Genomic DNA, 16083 nt, shown 5'->3' on the forward strand with positions numbered 1-16083 from the left:
CAATAAAGCTCAAATTAGCTAACAACCCATCATATAATCACAAGACAGCCTTTCCACTCTGCTCTCTTTGCAAGCTCAGAGATGTGAATGTTAATCGGGAAGCTCGGCTCTGTGCCCTGAAATAAATTGGGAATAAAGTTTCACACACGCTAGTTGGTTAGCAGCATTATTCAAGGAATAAGGCAAACAAGCAAATGGTAAAGAACAGTTTTGTTACGCATCAGACGCCCTGCGAGCGATCCTCCAACCGCTGTCGATAGCAGAAAGTGGCTCGGACCGATGTGTTATTGGAGGTCATAAGATGCTTCCAGCAGCTGGAATCAGGAACAATGACGTGGGTCCAGATCACCCAGCTACTGCGTGACAAACTACTTAGTTTCACAATCAGACAAATGTCTCCTGTTCCATCTTTTCACCGAGCAGGAAACAACATCGTTCTCCCAACATCGTTCTCCCAACATCGTTCTCCTTATTATCAGAAGTGGTCAGCGTTTATGCAGATGCGACGTGGATGGGTGAACAGTTGGAAACATTCCAGTGGACAGAGGCTACAGACACACAAGCTGAACTGACCAGAGTAAAACTGCAGCAGAATGGAGTGTGAGATAAGGCGCCCCTCCTTTAAATGTGCCGCGCCGCGCTTGGCGGGCGGTGGATTTAACTGGCACCTGCGCATACTCAGCCTGTAATTCCCCCTGAGAAGGAGCCAGAAGCTTTGAGAATGAACGTGGCTCCATTCAAATGTAACCGCACGTCACCCCGACACACAAACCCCCTTCAAAAGAGCTTCCGGCACCACGCTGCCATCTGTTGCATGTACGTCGCGCGCAGATGGGCGGACACGCCGCGCGCAGGACCGCAGGACAAGCTGCTTCTTAAACAGAAGCTGTCCAGCCACGCCACCTGTGCAGCAGATAGACAACTGGTTCCGGTTCCAAGGTGGCTGCTTTTGAACTGGGCAAAATGGAAACGTGCCCTAATTTAATGCATCAGTTTGTAAAACTAGCAGCTGCTGTTTCTGGAGAATTCATGTTGGTATTGCACTAATCAGACAAAAATGCTAATAGTCGGATGCAACTTGTGCTAATTTACAAGAGAATTTGACAAAGGAGGTAAAGCTCCAGGTGCAAGCCAAGGCTAGAAAAAATAGATCTGTGCCGATAGATGTTTTGGACAGTTTTACTGGAGATGGGGCTTGAGTTTTCTCCATAAATTGATTGTTATGTGTTAGCCACATTAATATTTTATATTCTTGAGGTTAAAGGGCAAATGTGGCATTGGAAATCAGTCCGCCCTTCGTGTTCAAGCACATATTGATTTAGCTTTATAATGCTGGTATGATGAACTATATGGCGCCTGTAGGCCAGGCAGGGTTGAGCTTTAAATCGGTTTCTCTCAGGTTGCTGCTGCATGCGACACTCGTGCGCAGCCATCGGTGGAGGCCCGGTAGCTTCTCAAGACACGACACCGAAAATAATATTTTTTCCGTTTCCAGTCCACTGAGTCAAGAGCACCCCGGCCAGATGCCCCCACCCCTCAAAGTGAATTGAAAGCCCTCAGACAACTATCATCCACTACATTTCATCACTGAAACCCTGTTTGTTGTGCACGCCAAACTGAGTGGAGGCCCCACACATGCACGCGCACACCCCCCCCCACCCCCACCCCACACACACACACACTTGGGAAATCAGAGGAGGAAATTCGAATGCAATTTGAATAACATTATGTTTAATGGTGTCTCTATTTCTGTGCCTATTTCAGACGGGAAGGTGGAGGTGACGAAGGAGAGCCTGAAACTTTGCACCATGGGGCCCGGGAAGGTGTTCGGGGAGCTGGCTATTCTCTACAACTGCACCAGGACCGCCACTGTCAAGAGTGAGTCTGCACACCCACACACACATATATAATCAAAATGTTCCCTCAGCACAGAGGATTATAGGTTTCTGTCCCTCCAGCTTATTGGGGGGGGGGGGGATCTCGCTGTTATTGTATAAATGGGAACACAGTGGTCATGATGAAACCCTACGCATCGGCGCTCAATGTTTTTACAACACTCCAGTTAAGTGTTTTGTGAGAACTCCAGTGAGCTGAATGTCAGGGTTTAACACCAGTGCTCTCTTGTGTGTCGATAGGTTCGGCTCTGAAGGATGTACACTGGATTAGTAGGTGGCAATTTAGATAGTCAGCTTAATAGAGCTTGGAAAGGGCCACAGAAATACAGGACAGATGGTCTACTACACACCAAATGTGTTAAAAGCCGGTGTGTTATGATGAAAAAGGAGGGTAAGCGAAGCAGGGAAATATCAAATGGAATAATAAACAGGTGAGATGGGACACGCTGTGTTGCTCCGGAATGTGGAATTTGTTCGTAAGCGTGGGAAGTGGACTCCTAGTGGACTGGTTGTGTTCCTCCTGCTCGGAATGAAAATGGGCGCGGAATGCACGGAGGGCAGGGGTCTCCACGGAGCTGCGGACGGGGCCGGAGCAGACTGGAAATGAGGTCAATGATGGTGGTGCTGGGGTTGCATGTTCCTCTTTGGCGTGTCTCACGTCCCATGACCAGACCAGCTTGACAGAACTCCCAGGTGCAGTTGCTATGGAAACAAGTGCCCGCTAGGCGATGAGCCAACTCTTACGGGAAGAAATATTCCACCTCCAGTAGGCGACAGGGTGTCTGGACTGTCCCCCCCCAACCCTTTTTTAATGTGTTCCATTGGCTGTAGTACTTTTTTTCTTTTTTTGAAGTACATCAGACGGTTGGTACTTAATAAAAGTGTGTATGGAACAAATGATGTAATGGTCTAAAAGGCCATGAGTGAGTTTACAGCCTAAACGGGTCTTTGGCTGTGCCTGTGAGGCTGGATGCTGGTTTAATGGATTTCTCTTCACAAGAATATACAGAAAAGTTCTTCTGAAATAACATTTCTCAGGCTGATGGCATCTAAGCGAGTTCTTAACTGTGCACTGGGGTCTCAGCATCACGTTCAGCAATTGATTTACATCCGTGTGGGAAACCCTGTGGGAGAGCCCGTCTCCAGCGTCGCATTCGTCGCATCTCCAAGGCTACCCATCCATAAAGCAGCGTACGGCCTGAGCCCACCTGTCCTCTGGAACGCTAGAATAACATTAACAGTGATAATGAAGAGCTTATTAGAGCCGGAAACAATTAAGAGCTGCTAGGCGCCCTGATTGAAGACAAGAGTCAGTGCATACGTAGCTTGCATCACCAGGACTATATGTTTTTCTTATTCGTAATCCCAAATGTAACAGAAATTGGAGAGTTTTTACTGGTGACCTTCAGTCTAACTGGAGGTAATATGAGATTGTAAGTGAGAGCAGTATTGCTAATGCTAAATCACAGCTAAGTTCTTTCATGCACATGTAAAGATTCTAAATTTAGCACTTTAAGAAACCAAACTCTAACCCTAACCTTCCTCCCTGGTGTTGTTAGTATCTTCCAGGCATCATTTGGGTTCTAATTATTATCGAACATTATAAAAATCACAGATGTGAAACAGGCTGGATCTTGATCATTCATCACGCCGGGCATTATCTCTGCCTAATGTTCAGCCAGATCAAATCACAAATTTATCGCAATCACAAATTTAATTTACAATCTGCAAATTCTCTTGTCAAACCCGGTTGGTATTAAAAAAATTACCTGGAGGGAAGTTGGACAGCACAGGGCGTTATTATGACGGATGTAAAACCTGCAGTGTAGGCCGTCATTTCCAGTGCTCTTTCAAATTCCCTGTAGTGTGTTTCTGCAGTTTTTGACGCGTTGGTTTGGAGAGATGTGCAGCTAACAGGTGCATGTTGAGAAGATGCATTCTAGGATCAGGCTGAATTTGAAGTTCTCCCTTGTATTAATTAAAGCAGTTGCATGATAATGCTTTGATGTGCAGGTATCCGGGTTTGCCGTCTGTTTTCTTCAGCCTTCTGCCAGTTTTATACGCGCAAGGCCAGGTTCGATTTGAGCGTTTGCTTCAAGGCTTTGCAGTTCCTCCATTTATCTCTGCGTGTTTAGTATCAGGGGACACAGAGAAGTAAAGAACGATGGATACTGTTTGGGTTTGGAATTGGAAACAAGCCTGCGAAACAGGCTGCAGAAACCATCAAATCTACATTGCAACATGGAGAGAAATGTGGATGCTGCAGAGAAGAGAAGAATAGAAGAAGAAACCAGGGTGAGAACCAAAAGAGATGATAAATACAAGACAGTGACAGCAAAATGAGCGCAGAGCGATAAAAATGTTTTTATCCAGGGCGGGCATACAAAGCAGCCAAGACATCGAGATTAAAATCATGAAACAGCTCCTGACGTTGGAGGAACTGCAAGTTCACAATGTCAGAGGAGATAATCAGTAATTCATGAAAAAGGCTTTAATGTTCAAAAGGCCTGGGTCAAAACGGGCCGCAATCTGTCCTGCCATTGCGTAGCTTTTCAGCACGACGGAGGTGATGATTTGCTGACAGGAGATGCGTATTAACCGCAGACGAGCGCCGGGAATCCCGAAGTTGCTGTGAGCGTCGGGAGCTGAGGCCGCTGCCAGCCCCCTGCTAACGTAATCAGTGACTGATTATCTGCCGCTTCATCTTAATGATAGTGGTGGAAAGGCAGACGTCAGTGGAGGAACCTGACCGTGGCATCAGCATGGATCACATCTGATGCACGCAGAATAAAAGGCTGCATTGCTATACCTCTCAGATGGATGGATGGATGGATGGATGGATGGATGGATGGATGGATGGATGGATGGATTGGTGGGTGGGTAGGTAGGTAGGTAGGTAGGTAGGTAGGTAGGTAGATGCTGAGACTAAGTTTCCTCAGCCCTCCCTCTTTAGAAAATAGAACTCAGCCTTTTTCCACTGTAAGTGGTGGCAACGTTGACACACTTTGTTGAAAGGAAGTGTTATAAAACGTGCTTATGAACCCCTTCATATCCATCCACCCCTCCATCCATCCGTGCAGGGACTCTTATTTAAACCAAGTCCAGATTTTCATTTCCTGTTGACGGCAGCCCCGCAAACCCTGAGTCTTTCTCACTTTATGATGGATCCTGTCTTGGGTGGGTGATTTGCCCGTGCACCATTAACTGGTGAACGTGGAGCCTTTAAAAGCCCGGCTGTCAGAGGTTTACACTCTGTCTACCTATTATAACTGGTGAATACTCTCATGGGAATAATTGCTGATTGATGTCAGTCAAATCCTTCCTTTTTCTTGCTTCTACTTTATTTCACGGTGCTTTGAGATTTCTCGGGTAGATCGGTTTGAAATCCTTCTAATCAGTCTAGAAGGAAGCCGCGTGTGCACGTTAGAGTGTGCATGTGCGTGCCGCAGACGACATCTGCTCAGTCTCAGGAATCACCCAGTCCTGTAAGAGAACCTATTTTGACAGCGAGTGAGAAGTTACAGGTCCAGCTCTTTGGAAAACACAGCACAGTTAAACACTGGGAGCCTCGCGAGAGGGACGGCCTGTTACACCAGTTAACATTAATAAGAGGCTGCTGGTTTCGTTAAGTTGCCGTGAGCATTCAGCTATAGTCATCTGTTAGGAACTCATCTCCAGAAATCCTCCTTGGAATCCTCATTTCAAGGTTTTGGCATTTTAATATGATTAAAAAAAACTCTGTATATTAATTAGAAATCCCTCCCTGATGAACCATTTCCTCTGTGCCTTTTCTGTTTCGGTCCACATCCGCGCCCTAGTGTTTAAAATAGGCAATTATTAGCAATGTTTAGCAGCCTCATTAACCAGGCAGAAAACATCAAAGTGACAGTAAGTATCTAGATGATGATATATTGTAAATGTAATCAAACGTGGGGCCAATGTGAAACTCGGAGTTAGTGGCTCTGTGGTTGGAGAACATTTGCAAGCTGTGTTCTCTTTTCCACACAGTGCTCACACTGCACAGAAAATAACGCCAGAAGGTGAGGAAGGATTGTGAGCCAGTTAACCAAATCACCTCTGAACTGTTGCCAGGGATGCACTGTTGAATTACACAAGTGTACAGTCCATGTGAGCCTGTGTGTATGTGTGTGTGTGTGTGTCTAAGGGGTAATAAAACTCCAGCCGCAGTGAATGCCTGTAAACAGCTGGAGGATGTGAAGCTGAGGGAGATAAGAGCGCGATGAGGTCACAATCGGATGTTAGCAACAGGTGGGACAGAAAAGATTCGGCAACGCTTTGTCTGCTATTGTGATGGGGGATGGATTTTTCTGCTGGAGGTCTCCGGACTCTTCTTCAATCCGTCAGTCAGTTAGCGAGCCACATCCTTCTGGTTTCCCCAGGTCGTCCTTGGTCCCTGGTCCCGTATGTCCCCATGTCTCGAAAACCGTCCTCCTTCAACATGGCTGGTGTGGCCTCATATGATCCTAAACAGTTTTGAACAGCTTATTTACTTTCATTCACCACATCAGATGCTCACAAGCACTTAAACAGTTAACACATGGAAGCACTATTTGATTGCTTTCACAGCATTATTGATGAAACAATTCATTATTGATGATAGTTATAATGTAGTAAAAAAACTCAAGTAGGTTTGATAGGTTTGATATGACTGAGGGCTTCACGGGCGTGCACGTACTCCTTTGTCCATCACGTGATATTCAAATATTAGTGAATAACCAAATGAAGTCAGATAAGAGAGACAGAGAGACGAGGATGGGAAGACAGGATCCAGTAGATACAATCCCAGTGAGACCGACTGGGGAAAATATTTCTGTTTCCATGGCTGCCATGGAAACACAGCTCCCAGCATACAATAAGAAACGGCAACATGGTAATGAGGACAGGGAAGCCCCCCTCCCGCCACACATTTAGAAGTCACTGTTTCCCCGGAACACTGTTGGTATTTTTAGCTGATGTATTCGACAGGGCAGCTGCTTTTGGTTGGTTAAAAGCTCCGGAATTTTTAGTCAGTATTGTGTGAAAGGTTGCACAGCGTGTGTGTGAGTGTGTGTGTGTGTGTGTGTGTGTGTGAGGGGACCGAGGGGCCCCTGCTGCTGTTGCTGTGGTCCTGATCATCTGGAGCAGGTGCAAGCTGGGAGCCGGAGGCTCTTCTGGGGCTCTCCATGACTTGAAAGGTTAAAACAGTCAGAGAAGCGTCGTCAGACAGCAAAGCAGGCGTCCACAGTCAGAACGTAGGAACGAAGCTTCAGGGGACGCTTGAAAGCAGCTCCGCTCCTCTGACAGGAGACTCAGAGATAACACTCTGCTTATAATACAATCACAACGTGGACGTAAATGGTGCACCGTGATGGTTGGTAATGCACCACAGTGCAGGTTCCAGAATATCATTGATGAGATTCTGGGCTGTTGACCTAGTGGATGTGTTAATCAACCAACCAATTAAGGCAGCATAACAAGCGGTGACATTAAAATTAAACTCGAATAAACTGGATTATTTTAAAGGAGAGGGAAACAGTCCTCACTGGAGATTAATTACTAATATGGAATCGATGGCTTTCATTGGGCAAAGGATGAATAAATGAATGATTGCAATACAATTACTAGTCTGTTTTCATGGCCCTAAAAAGTATCTGAGGACAAGCTGATATCCAGGGTGAGATGGGTCCTTCAGGGTGTTTCTGGAGCCTCAATGCTTTTATCTCCTTGAAATCTGGTATTTAAAATCTGTACCTGCTGATGTGCTTTGGCTGCTCTTCAGCTGGGTTTATGGCAGGGCTCCATCAGCTCTGCACAGAACCCTGCTGCAGCTCACGCACGTAAACCTCTGAGGGGTTATCGCTGCATCTTAAAGTCAAAGTCAGCGTCCACACGTTTAAGTGAGTTCACTCATCAAAATCACATCTTACCCTTAAAAGCTTTCTTCAAATGCAGCTGGGCATTTACGTCATTTGATTTTTTTATTGGAAAAAAACATGTATGGACCCAGAATTATAGTAGCATGTGGAGATTCCTGCGTGCCTGTCAAGAAAAATGAAAAAGTCCATATGTCAACCATCCAGTCTGTGTTTTGGAGTACCGGTATTTACAGTAACGCTGTACAAGGACGCTTGATGCTGCTGGTGCTGTGAGCTGGAAATGAACCAGTCAAAATGTCACGCCTGTGCTTCCTGTCTTTAATTTTAGACATGTGCAGCAAGGAGGCGACCATTCCCATCCTTTAGACAGGCAGGGTGGGATCAGTCCCTGGCACAGTTCTACTCAGGTGCTTACAGATGGTGAGGAAGACAGAAAAAATCCCTGGAACAGGAGTGTGTCGTGTCTGTTGGACAGAATTCCCCACTCCATGTCTGTGGTCACATAATCTAACACGGTGAACTTAGCAGACGGAACGCGGCGAGAGGTCTGACTCCTGCTTGGGATCTGACTAACCGCAGCAGGGGTGATTCACTGGTTTAGAGGAGGCAGCCATCGATTGCGGGAACTTGGCCGCAGTCTCTCACAGGGAGGAAGGAATAAAAAAAGAGGCCGTGAGAAGTGATTGTGTTATATTAACAGCAAAGTCTGAGGGCTGCAGCCGCTGCTGGATTCAGGACGACGAGAGAGAGACACAAATGTCCCTCAGTGGTCCAAACAGGGGCGAGAACATCATCAAGTGCTGCGTATTCGCACAGGTCCGGTGCTGTAAAATGAGTTTACCTCATAAATAGTGTAATATGGACATTAATAGCTCCCTGGGGGTCTCATTAGGTAAAAAAACCAGGGTGATATAGGAAGATCATTTTTGCACACTGGCCCTCAGGCAGACAGAATTACAGCACAGAGTTAAGCAGCAGGGTGGAAACAACGCAGGCAACACGCTGCCAACATGAGGCCCCGTTAACGAGTCACCTTAAACGTTTAAAATATGTCGATTCACAGTATGACGCAAGTGTGTGGATTCTACTGTAACACAGACTATGAACCTTGGATACCATCAGACGCCGTATATTCTTTTATTTTTGGGGAAAAAAACCCCTGAGGGTTCGTCCATGCGGTGTCGAGCCAGAGCGAGTTTTCACAGCGCTGATGTGTAACTGTTGGGTTCTGGCTCACGCGGCTGCTCGCCCAGGCCGAACGGAGCTCGGCTGTCAATCACGACTATAAAGAACAGGCACTTGAACCTGCCTGAATCTTCCAATAGGGACACAAACTGTCTTTAAGTAACCTTTGCGGAGTAGTTTTTGTTGCCGTTTCTGTTCATCTGGTGAGGCAGGGTTCTCCTACTGCAGCCTGCCACCAGGGGGCTCGCTTCAGCTTTAGCCTCTCATTTCATGTCTGTTGACAGCAAACATTTGACACTTTGTACAACACTAATTTAAAATTCAAACATTTCGAAATCCTGTAGTTAATTTTATAAACCTGCCTCCAGACCTGGGCCCCAGTAACCCCCCGGTTCCTCCTCTCTGCTGGTTACTTCTCAAGCTACTTTTTTGTTTGAAGTGCTGTTCCAGTACTGCTATAATCTTGTGTTTATTAGCAATTCTGACTCATTTTTGTTGCACTAAATCAGGGAATTATATAGTATCGTTCGACATTTGTATATGGAAAAGCTGCTATAGTGTAATTACATTGATCATGTTCTGCGACATCAATCCCAGCGCAGAATAAATAGAAGCAACATATACACACATAGGCTATCCCATAGGCAGCACTAGTGTGATCACGTGTCCAGGAAGTCATACATGATGTTAAGAATAGAATTGAGGGGTGCAAAAAAAAAAAGAACTGTCAAACAAACCCTGGAAGAGTTAAGTGCCAAGTAATGGTGTTGCCTGCTTCCCAGGATATGTGACTGTAGATAAAAGAATAAATTAAGTCGTCTAATGAGGGAGTTTGAGCGCTCCACAAGGCGTCCTGCACCCAAAGCTAAAAATAAACCATGCTGATAAAAAAACCCCAAAATAACACTCCACACTTCCTCTGTGTGATTTTGTTCATCCTGCCCTCTCAAATTTATCAGGGCGTTCAAACGTGTTTCCTCTGTCTCAGAGAATTTATCGCGCTGCTTTTCTAACCACAATAATGACGGCAACAGGTGCAATTCATCTCGCGGGAGGAAACATGGCGTCCCCGGGTTCGCCCGTCGCTCTTATCTTAACCACCGACATCACCAAGGTGCTTCACTGTGTAGAAGACAAGAGGAAGTAAACAAGTTTGACTCTATTTATTGAGTGTTTTGAGCTTTTTTAAGCTCCTCTTGGCAGAGGAAGGAGCAGAGAGAACCTTCTATTTTCCACATTTCCTGTTTTTTCAAGCTCAAATTATTACGCATAAATCTTTTTTCATTTCTTTGACGTTAGGTCAAAAAAGAAGAATAAATGAATCTAATATTGTGATTGAGGCCTGGTGCTTACTGTTTTTCTGCTTTAGGGATGATTGGTATTAGAAAAACCTACTCTTGGGGATCTAAAGTGGATGAACCGTTCTTCATTCAGCATAATTAAATACCCAATAATAACCAAGTCATCCAAGTGTGCGTGTGTTTGTAATAAACCTCCAGCCCAGATCAGCCACATTTGATGGATTAACATCGAGAGTGAGGTTTGTTGATGTTAGAATATTTACTTTTTTTTAAAAACCCTATGGAACTCTCAAACACACGGAAAGCATCTGGGAATGTTTCTAATCCATCAGCATCTGGCAGGAAGTTTCCAGCTCCAACATAAAGAAAGAATCCAGTCCCTGCTCTTTTAGATTTATGAATTTAAACATTTTGACTCTCATGCATTTAGTTGTTTTATCCCCTTTTAAGTGACGGCCTTTGTTTGGTTTTAGGCACCTTCGGCATCAGCGGGACCAAAATAGCAACACCTAACGTAACAGCATTCCGATGTGTTCAGGTGCATGCTCCTGCGTGCTCTCTGTAGGAGCTCGGCGGGTGGGCGGATGTTTCCATCGCTCCGACTATATGGACTGCGCTCTCTCCCACAGGGGGGTGAGAATTAGCGGCGCCGCCAGCTGAAGGCTGTGTATGATGGAGCCAATCGGTCGTATTTGTTGGCATTCAGCGAGACGCAAAAAGCTGCAATTAGGAAGCGCCTCCACCCTGACAACAGGCGCGCGATGCTTCATTTCACAACACGCAAACCAACACCTGTCCTCTGACATCGGAATTATTGATGTGTTGTTTTGAACTGCAGCTATATCAGGCAATGCTGCTGATTCAGACTGTAAGTTCCAAGTCTTAAACTGGTATTGTCATGATGCGAATTCCTCCAGTGTTTTCCTAACGTCTGGTGTAAAGGACCTGACCCGCTTTCTCATGCTCTGAAGGCCTCGCTCCGATGTAATCACACTCGGCTTACGTTATTAATGACTTTGGGGGACCAGAGATTACTCCCTTCTTCCACTTCATGGCTATGACAACATCGCTGCCTTGATGCTTTCCAAAGCACGCTGTGGAGGAAGTCTCCAGGGAGTGATGGTCACGTGACGGTGTGACATTCAAGCGTCCGTGTCACCGTGTGTGTGTGTGTGTGAATTGAGAAAAATTTAGTTTTCAAGTGATGATAAAAAACGCTGATCGCTCTCAGTAATTACCCCCCTCAGAGACGCAGCAGGCTGCAGTTTAACGTGCTAAAGGAGCGTCAAAATTACAGTCGTTCCAAGAATTGTCCAGAGGCGTGTTGATGAATACTTCCACGTCTTTCCTGTCTGGGTGACAGTGATTCGATTACCGGTGCGAGAGAACTTTGCTGTACCTAATATACGCTCGGCCATCTGATTACCGCGGGTTCGGGCGCCTGCGGGCTAGCACGCGGATTAAAAACAGATTTCCCTGCATCAGACAGATGAATGTTGTTGGCGAGCGGAAACTTGCTTTCTGCGCGTGTAAGAACACTCAGAAAAACCGTCCCCGATGCTGCTTTAATCCTGCCTTTCCCACGGAATACAGATGTAGCAGATGTCGCCTTTCCCACTTTGTTGCTCGCTGTGATCGATCAGTCCGAACAAAGTATGGCCCCGCGGTGCTTTTTGGAAATGAAAGTAAGTGTTTCAACAGTGCAAAATGGAAGTACTTGATATGTGCCCAATCATAATCAGCATGATGCAGAGCCTCAAATCCCCGCTAAACCACCGCCTGGATCGAGACTTTAGTGCGCAGCTGTCGACCATTTCGGTCTTCTGTACCAGCTCTTTGAGGCGACCCGGAGCAACATCAACGGCTCCTCTGACTGGCAGCAGCAGCAGACGTTGTACTGGGGGTGAGGGGACAGATGTCTTCAGCAGGGACGCAAACCTCCAGGGTCGGGGGTTTGTAGAAAGACTTGTGAGCCGCCTGGAATCAATGTAATTGATTTTATCCAGACAGCCTAACGAGCCCAGCGACAGGGATTGTGTTATTTTTTTTATTGGTCTGGAGGTTTGAGGCATTGCTTCTCTGCGAAACTGTAACCATGAACGACCCTGAAAATGTCTAATTTAAAACATGTCCGAGATGTTCATTCACCTAAGTTGTGATTAAATATACATGTTCGTGGGGCATTTTGATCCCTGACCACTGCATCAGTCTACTGCAATTATCCAGCAATTCTCTTTTCCTGCACCTTTCTAATTGTTATTCTTGCAGATCAAGACCTTAAAACAACTTTTTAAATGTTTTTCCCTGTCCCAAATATCAGTTTCTCCAGGTATGATACATTTTCAGGCTCATTTGACTGAAACACCCTTTGAATTTTGCTGTTGGTCCATGAATAAATTCCCCCAAAAAATGTTACAGTTGGAAAACAGCGAAAAAGCCTCAATTTATCAACGACCTGTTTGCATATGTCTTAAATGTGTGCGGCTAAGAATAAACTCACAAGGTTGGAGCCCCACTGAAATTTTATTCTCCCACATATCAACATTTGCTCGTCACCGGAGAGAAGACCTCTCAAGCTATATTTATTTTTAATTTGATGAACAAAATTAGATTACAAGAACAAACACACATGGAGCATTTGCATAATTCCTGTGGCTGAAATTCACTTACATTGAATTATGACGATGACTAAAACTAATAAATGAGGCCTTCCACCGTATTCAGGCCCCCTCCTGGGTATCTGTTGTGTGGGAAAGCTGCATCCGTCACCGTTTCCCCTGACCTTAAACACAAATTGTTTTTTTTTTCCTGCTGCGGTACAGTCTGCAGTGGTTACGATCAAAGATATCGATCTGCTGTATTGGTATAAATTGCAGGGTGATGGATTACGATCGTTGTGTCGCGGAGAAGGAAGGAAAGGAAGGATGAGCACAATCAAATGACAATCATAAAGTGCTCAGCTGTGGGCGGCTCGGCTATGAATAGGCCTTCTTTATTCTGAGGTGGCGTTACATTCAATTTAGAAGAGCTTTCGGGGGCAAAAAGAAACTCGGATTGCTGACAACCTGTCCACTTAATGTCCTGTGTTGAGAGTGTTTCTCAGCAAAGTGGAAGCTGTGGTGTTGACATTTGTTTTTTCCTGAGAGAAATATTCAGTGTGCGGTGTTCCGAGGACTGATGGAGCTCTGCAACACGCTGCAATAAGAAATGCCTAAAGGTCAGCACCATACTGTACATTAGTCATTAAAGCGGTTATTAAAGCTAACGCGCATTTAATGGCAATTTAAACTCCACTCGCAGCCTCATATTTCGCTCTCTGTGGCATTTTAGTCACCACTCTGAGCAAAGTAGTTGTGGAGTACGTGACTCACGATACACAGACGGATTGTACTCTCACAAATTAACTGCTGAGACTTGTCAGCAAACAGAACAAAAATGAATCCGCGTGGCTGTTGGGGTTCAGCTGTTATTAACGTTCATCATCATCATCCAAATGTAACCTTATTTCCATGCCAACAATGTCTCACGTTGATAAACAGGCAGCTAACAAGTTTTCTTTCGATCCGCCATGACTCCTTCATTTTCTCCTTCGTCGCATTACAGACGGCGCGTCATTAAAAAACCACAAAAATACCCCCGTAGCCTTCAAATGTGAGTGTCTGTGAAGACGTTCGTGCAGCCCTGACACTGACGCGCCGCGACGTCTGGACCCACTTCTCGTTCCAACTTGCTAACATTAATAAACTGGTTTCATGTTGCTGGTGAAGGTTAATGTTTTTAAATAAATAAACGAGTGCATGCATTCTGTCCCGTCTTCATGATGCCATAATACAGGCTACAGGCATCAGCTGACATATAATTGTTTTAATAACCCACAGTCCATGAATCTATTAACCTTTTGACCTCTTTTCAGCTGCAAACCTAAATGCGACACAGGCTTTAGTAATGCCTGTATGCAAACGTGCATTTGCTCGCGATGCGTTCACGGTCCACTCAACCCACTCCTAAAAACCTCCTAAAAACGTTTGCACGTCTCCTCTGCGGACCACAACCCTCCTCCAGACCTGGACCTAATGGCCGACAACACAGCATTAAGACATTCATCTGCACTCTCACTACGGCCTAACTGGCTCCCCGAGTCTCATCGCAATTTAGTCAGGCCTCCCAATAATATGCTTACCTACTGCGCTGCGGGCGCCCTCCATATTTTATTTCCCAGCACCCTGTGCTCCATCTTGAACCACTTCACTCCACAGTGCAGAGTGGGCAGCTGCTGCTAACCTCCCACTCATGCTGCTGTGGGGTACAAATTAGATGGGTGGTGTATTAAGTTCTCTCCAGACCCATTTTGGTCTTCTGCTTTTCCTAGGATAGCAGGGTTTTTTAATTTTGTTTTATAATAACAGATATATCATGACCCAGATTTTACAGGGGGTGACCGGTTTTATTGTAAATAAGGACCTTATTTTTTAAACCTGGTACTGAAACGCTGGGTGTAAAGCTGGAGGACAGCAGAGAACATCTCAGGATGTCTAAACAATTCTATCGCTGTGCGGAATTTTGAGTCACTCTTGTTTAAGATGTGTCTGGAATGAGGACATTTCTGGGTGGTTTGGCCCTATTTAACTTCCTTGTGCCACATCATGTATATAAGAAATATCAGCTGTTCTTGCCGAATGCACCAGCCTGTCAAAGCCTAAAAAGTTCGTGCTGTTTGTGCTGCTGTTTTCCGTCCTCGATGAACCATCTGGGCAGTGTTCCCCCCTCGCTCATGATGCATGGGCGCTACCGGCGGTGTCTGGACTCCATCAGGGGATTTATCTTTGTGCTCGTCTATCGCAGAATCTTCTAACAGAGTCTCGTAGATCGAAGGGTTCTTTTCCACAAACCAACGGCTACATCTACTCTCGCTGCCTCCCGTCTCTCCTGACACAACTGTTAGCTGTCGCCTTGATTCTTGTTTCCCAAAATAAAACAACCTTTCTCTCTCACAGAACACCCAGGGGCTCAAAGCGGCCAGTTAAAAAGAATTTTTAAAGAATAAATCAATCACAACAACTTTCCTGCTGGATTCTGCTGGCAGGAACTAATGTCACTGTTACCAGGGTGAAGGATTCTTGCTTCTGCATTCAAGGCCCAGTGCTGTCCATGAAATGTGAGATTCTAAAATCCTTCATGTGTGGGTCAGAAGTCTGTTGCTCTGTTGAAAAGAAAGCAGTCAACAGCGCTGATCAGTCGAAACGAGGCATATTTTGATGAAAAACAACCTCGGAAGGGGAGATTTGTGGGGCTAAAAAGACCAACAAACGTTAAGACCCAATAAATCAGGCATCAGTCGTACACGATGGGATAAGTGCTGTGTGAAAAGTGCTGAAAGGTGAAGAAAAGAGCCGTTCAATTTTGTTTTCTTGAACTCCAGCTCTTACCTGTGTGGAGGGTGCTACACTGTTTAGTTCATGCCTCCAGCTCTGCAGAGCCTACATGATTAATTGGATCATTAATTCCAAGGAAATAGTGCAGAATAACGTGAGGGGTGCTGTGAGGTGAAACTTTAAACAGCACCGTTATCACTCAGGGTTTAATGCGAAAGTTTGTTGCCCTTTAACAATCTCAAATTATGGTGTCCAGAAGTCAGTTTTCTGGCCCGAAGCAAAGCGTAAAGCATAACAACAAATAATTCCACCCAATGGCAGCAGCTGTAAAGACACAAGAACACAACAGTAAATTTAACTAAACCCACAAAAGGTTATTTTTTAAGTTCACCTCCACACAGAGTGAAGCAACTACAATTATTTTATAGATCAATATCAAAAGCAAGTGAATAAG

General features: G+C 45.3%; 1 protein-coding gene across 2 annotated transcripts in view; it reads left to right on the forward strand.

Moving 5' to 3' along the window:
• Positions 1–16083, forward strand: part of LOC101061256 (cGMP-dependent protein kinase 1) — a 56766-nt gene that overhangs the window by 19650 nt on the left and 21033 nt on the right. For both annotated transcript variants that reach the window (XM_029835262.1, XM_003963963.3), the window contains exon 3: positions 1765–1878. In XM_029835262.1, coding sequence (XP_029691122.1) covers positions 1765–1878 — 114 coding nt within the window. The remainder of the gene's footprint in view (positions 1–1764; positions 1879–16083) is intronic.

This window comes from Takifugu rubripes, chromosome 4 (genome assembly GCF_901000725.2).
Source record: "Takifugu rubripes chromosome 4, fTakRub1.2, whole genome shotgun sequence".
Taxonomy (NCBI): Eukaryota; Metazoa; Chordata; class Actinopteri; order Tetraodontiformes; family Tetraodontidae; genus Takifugu; species Takifugu rubripes.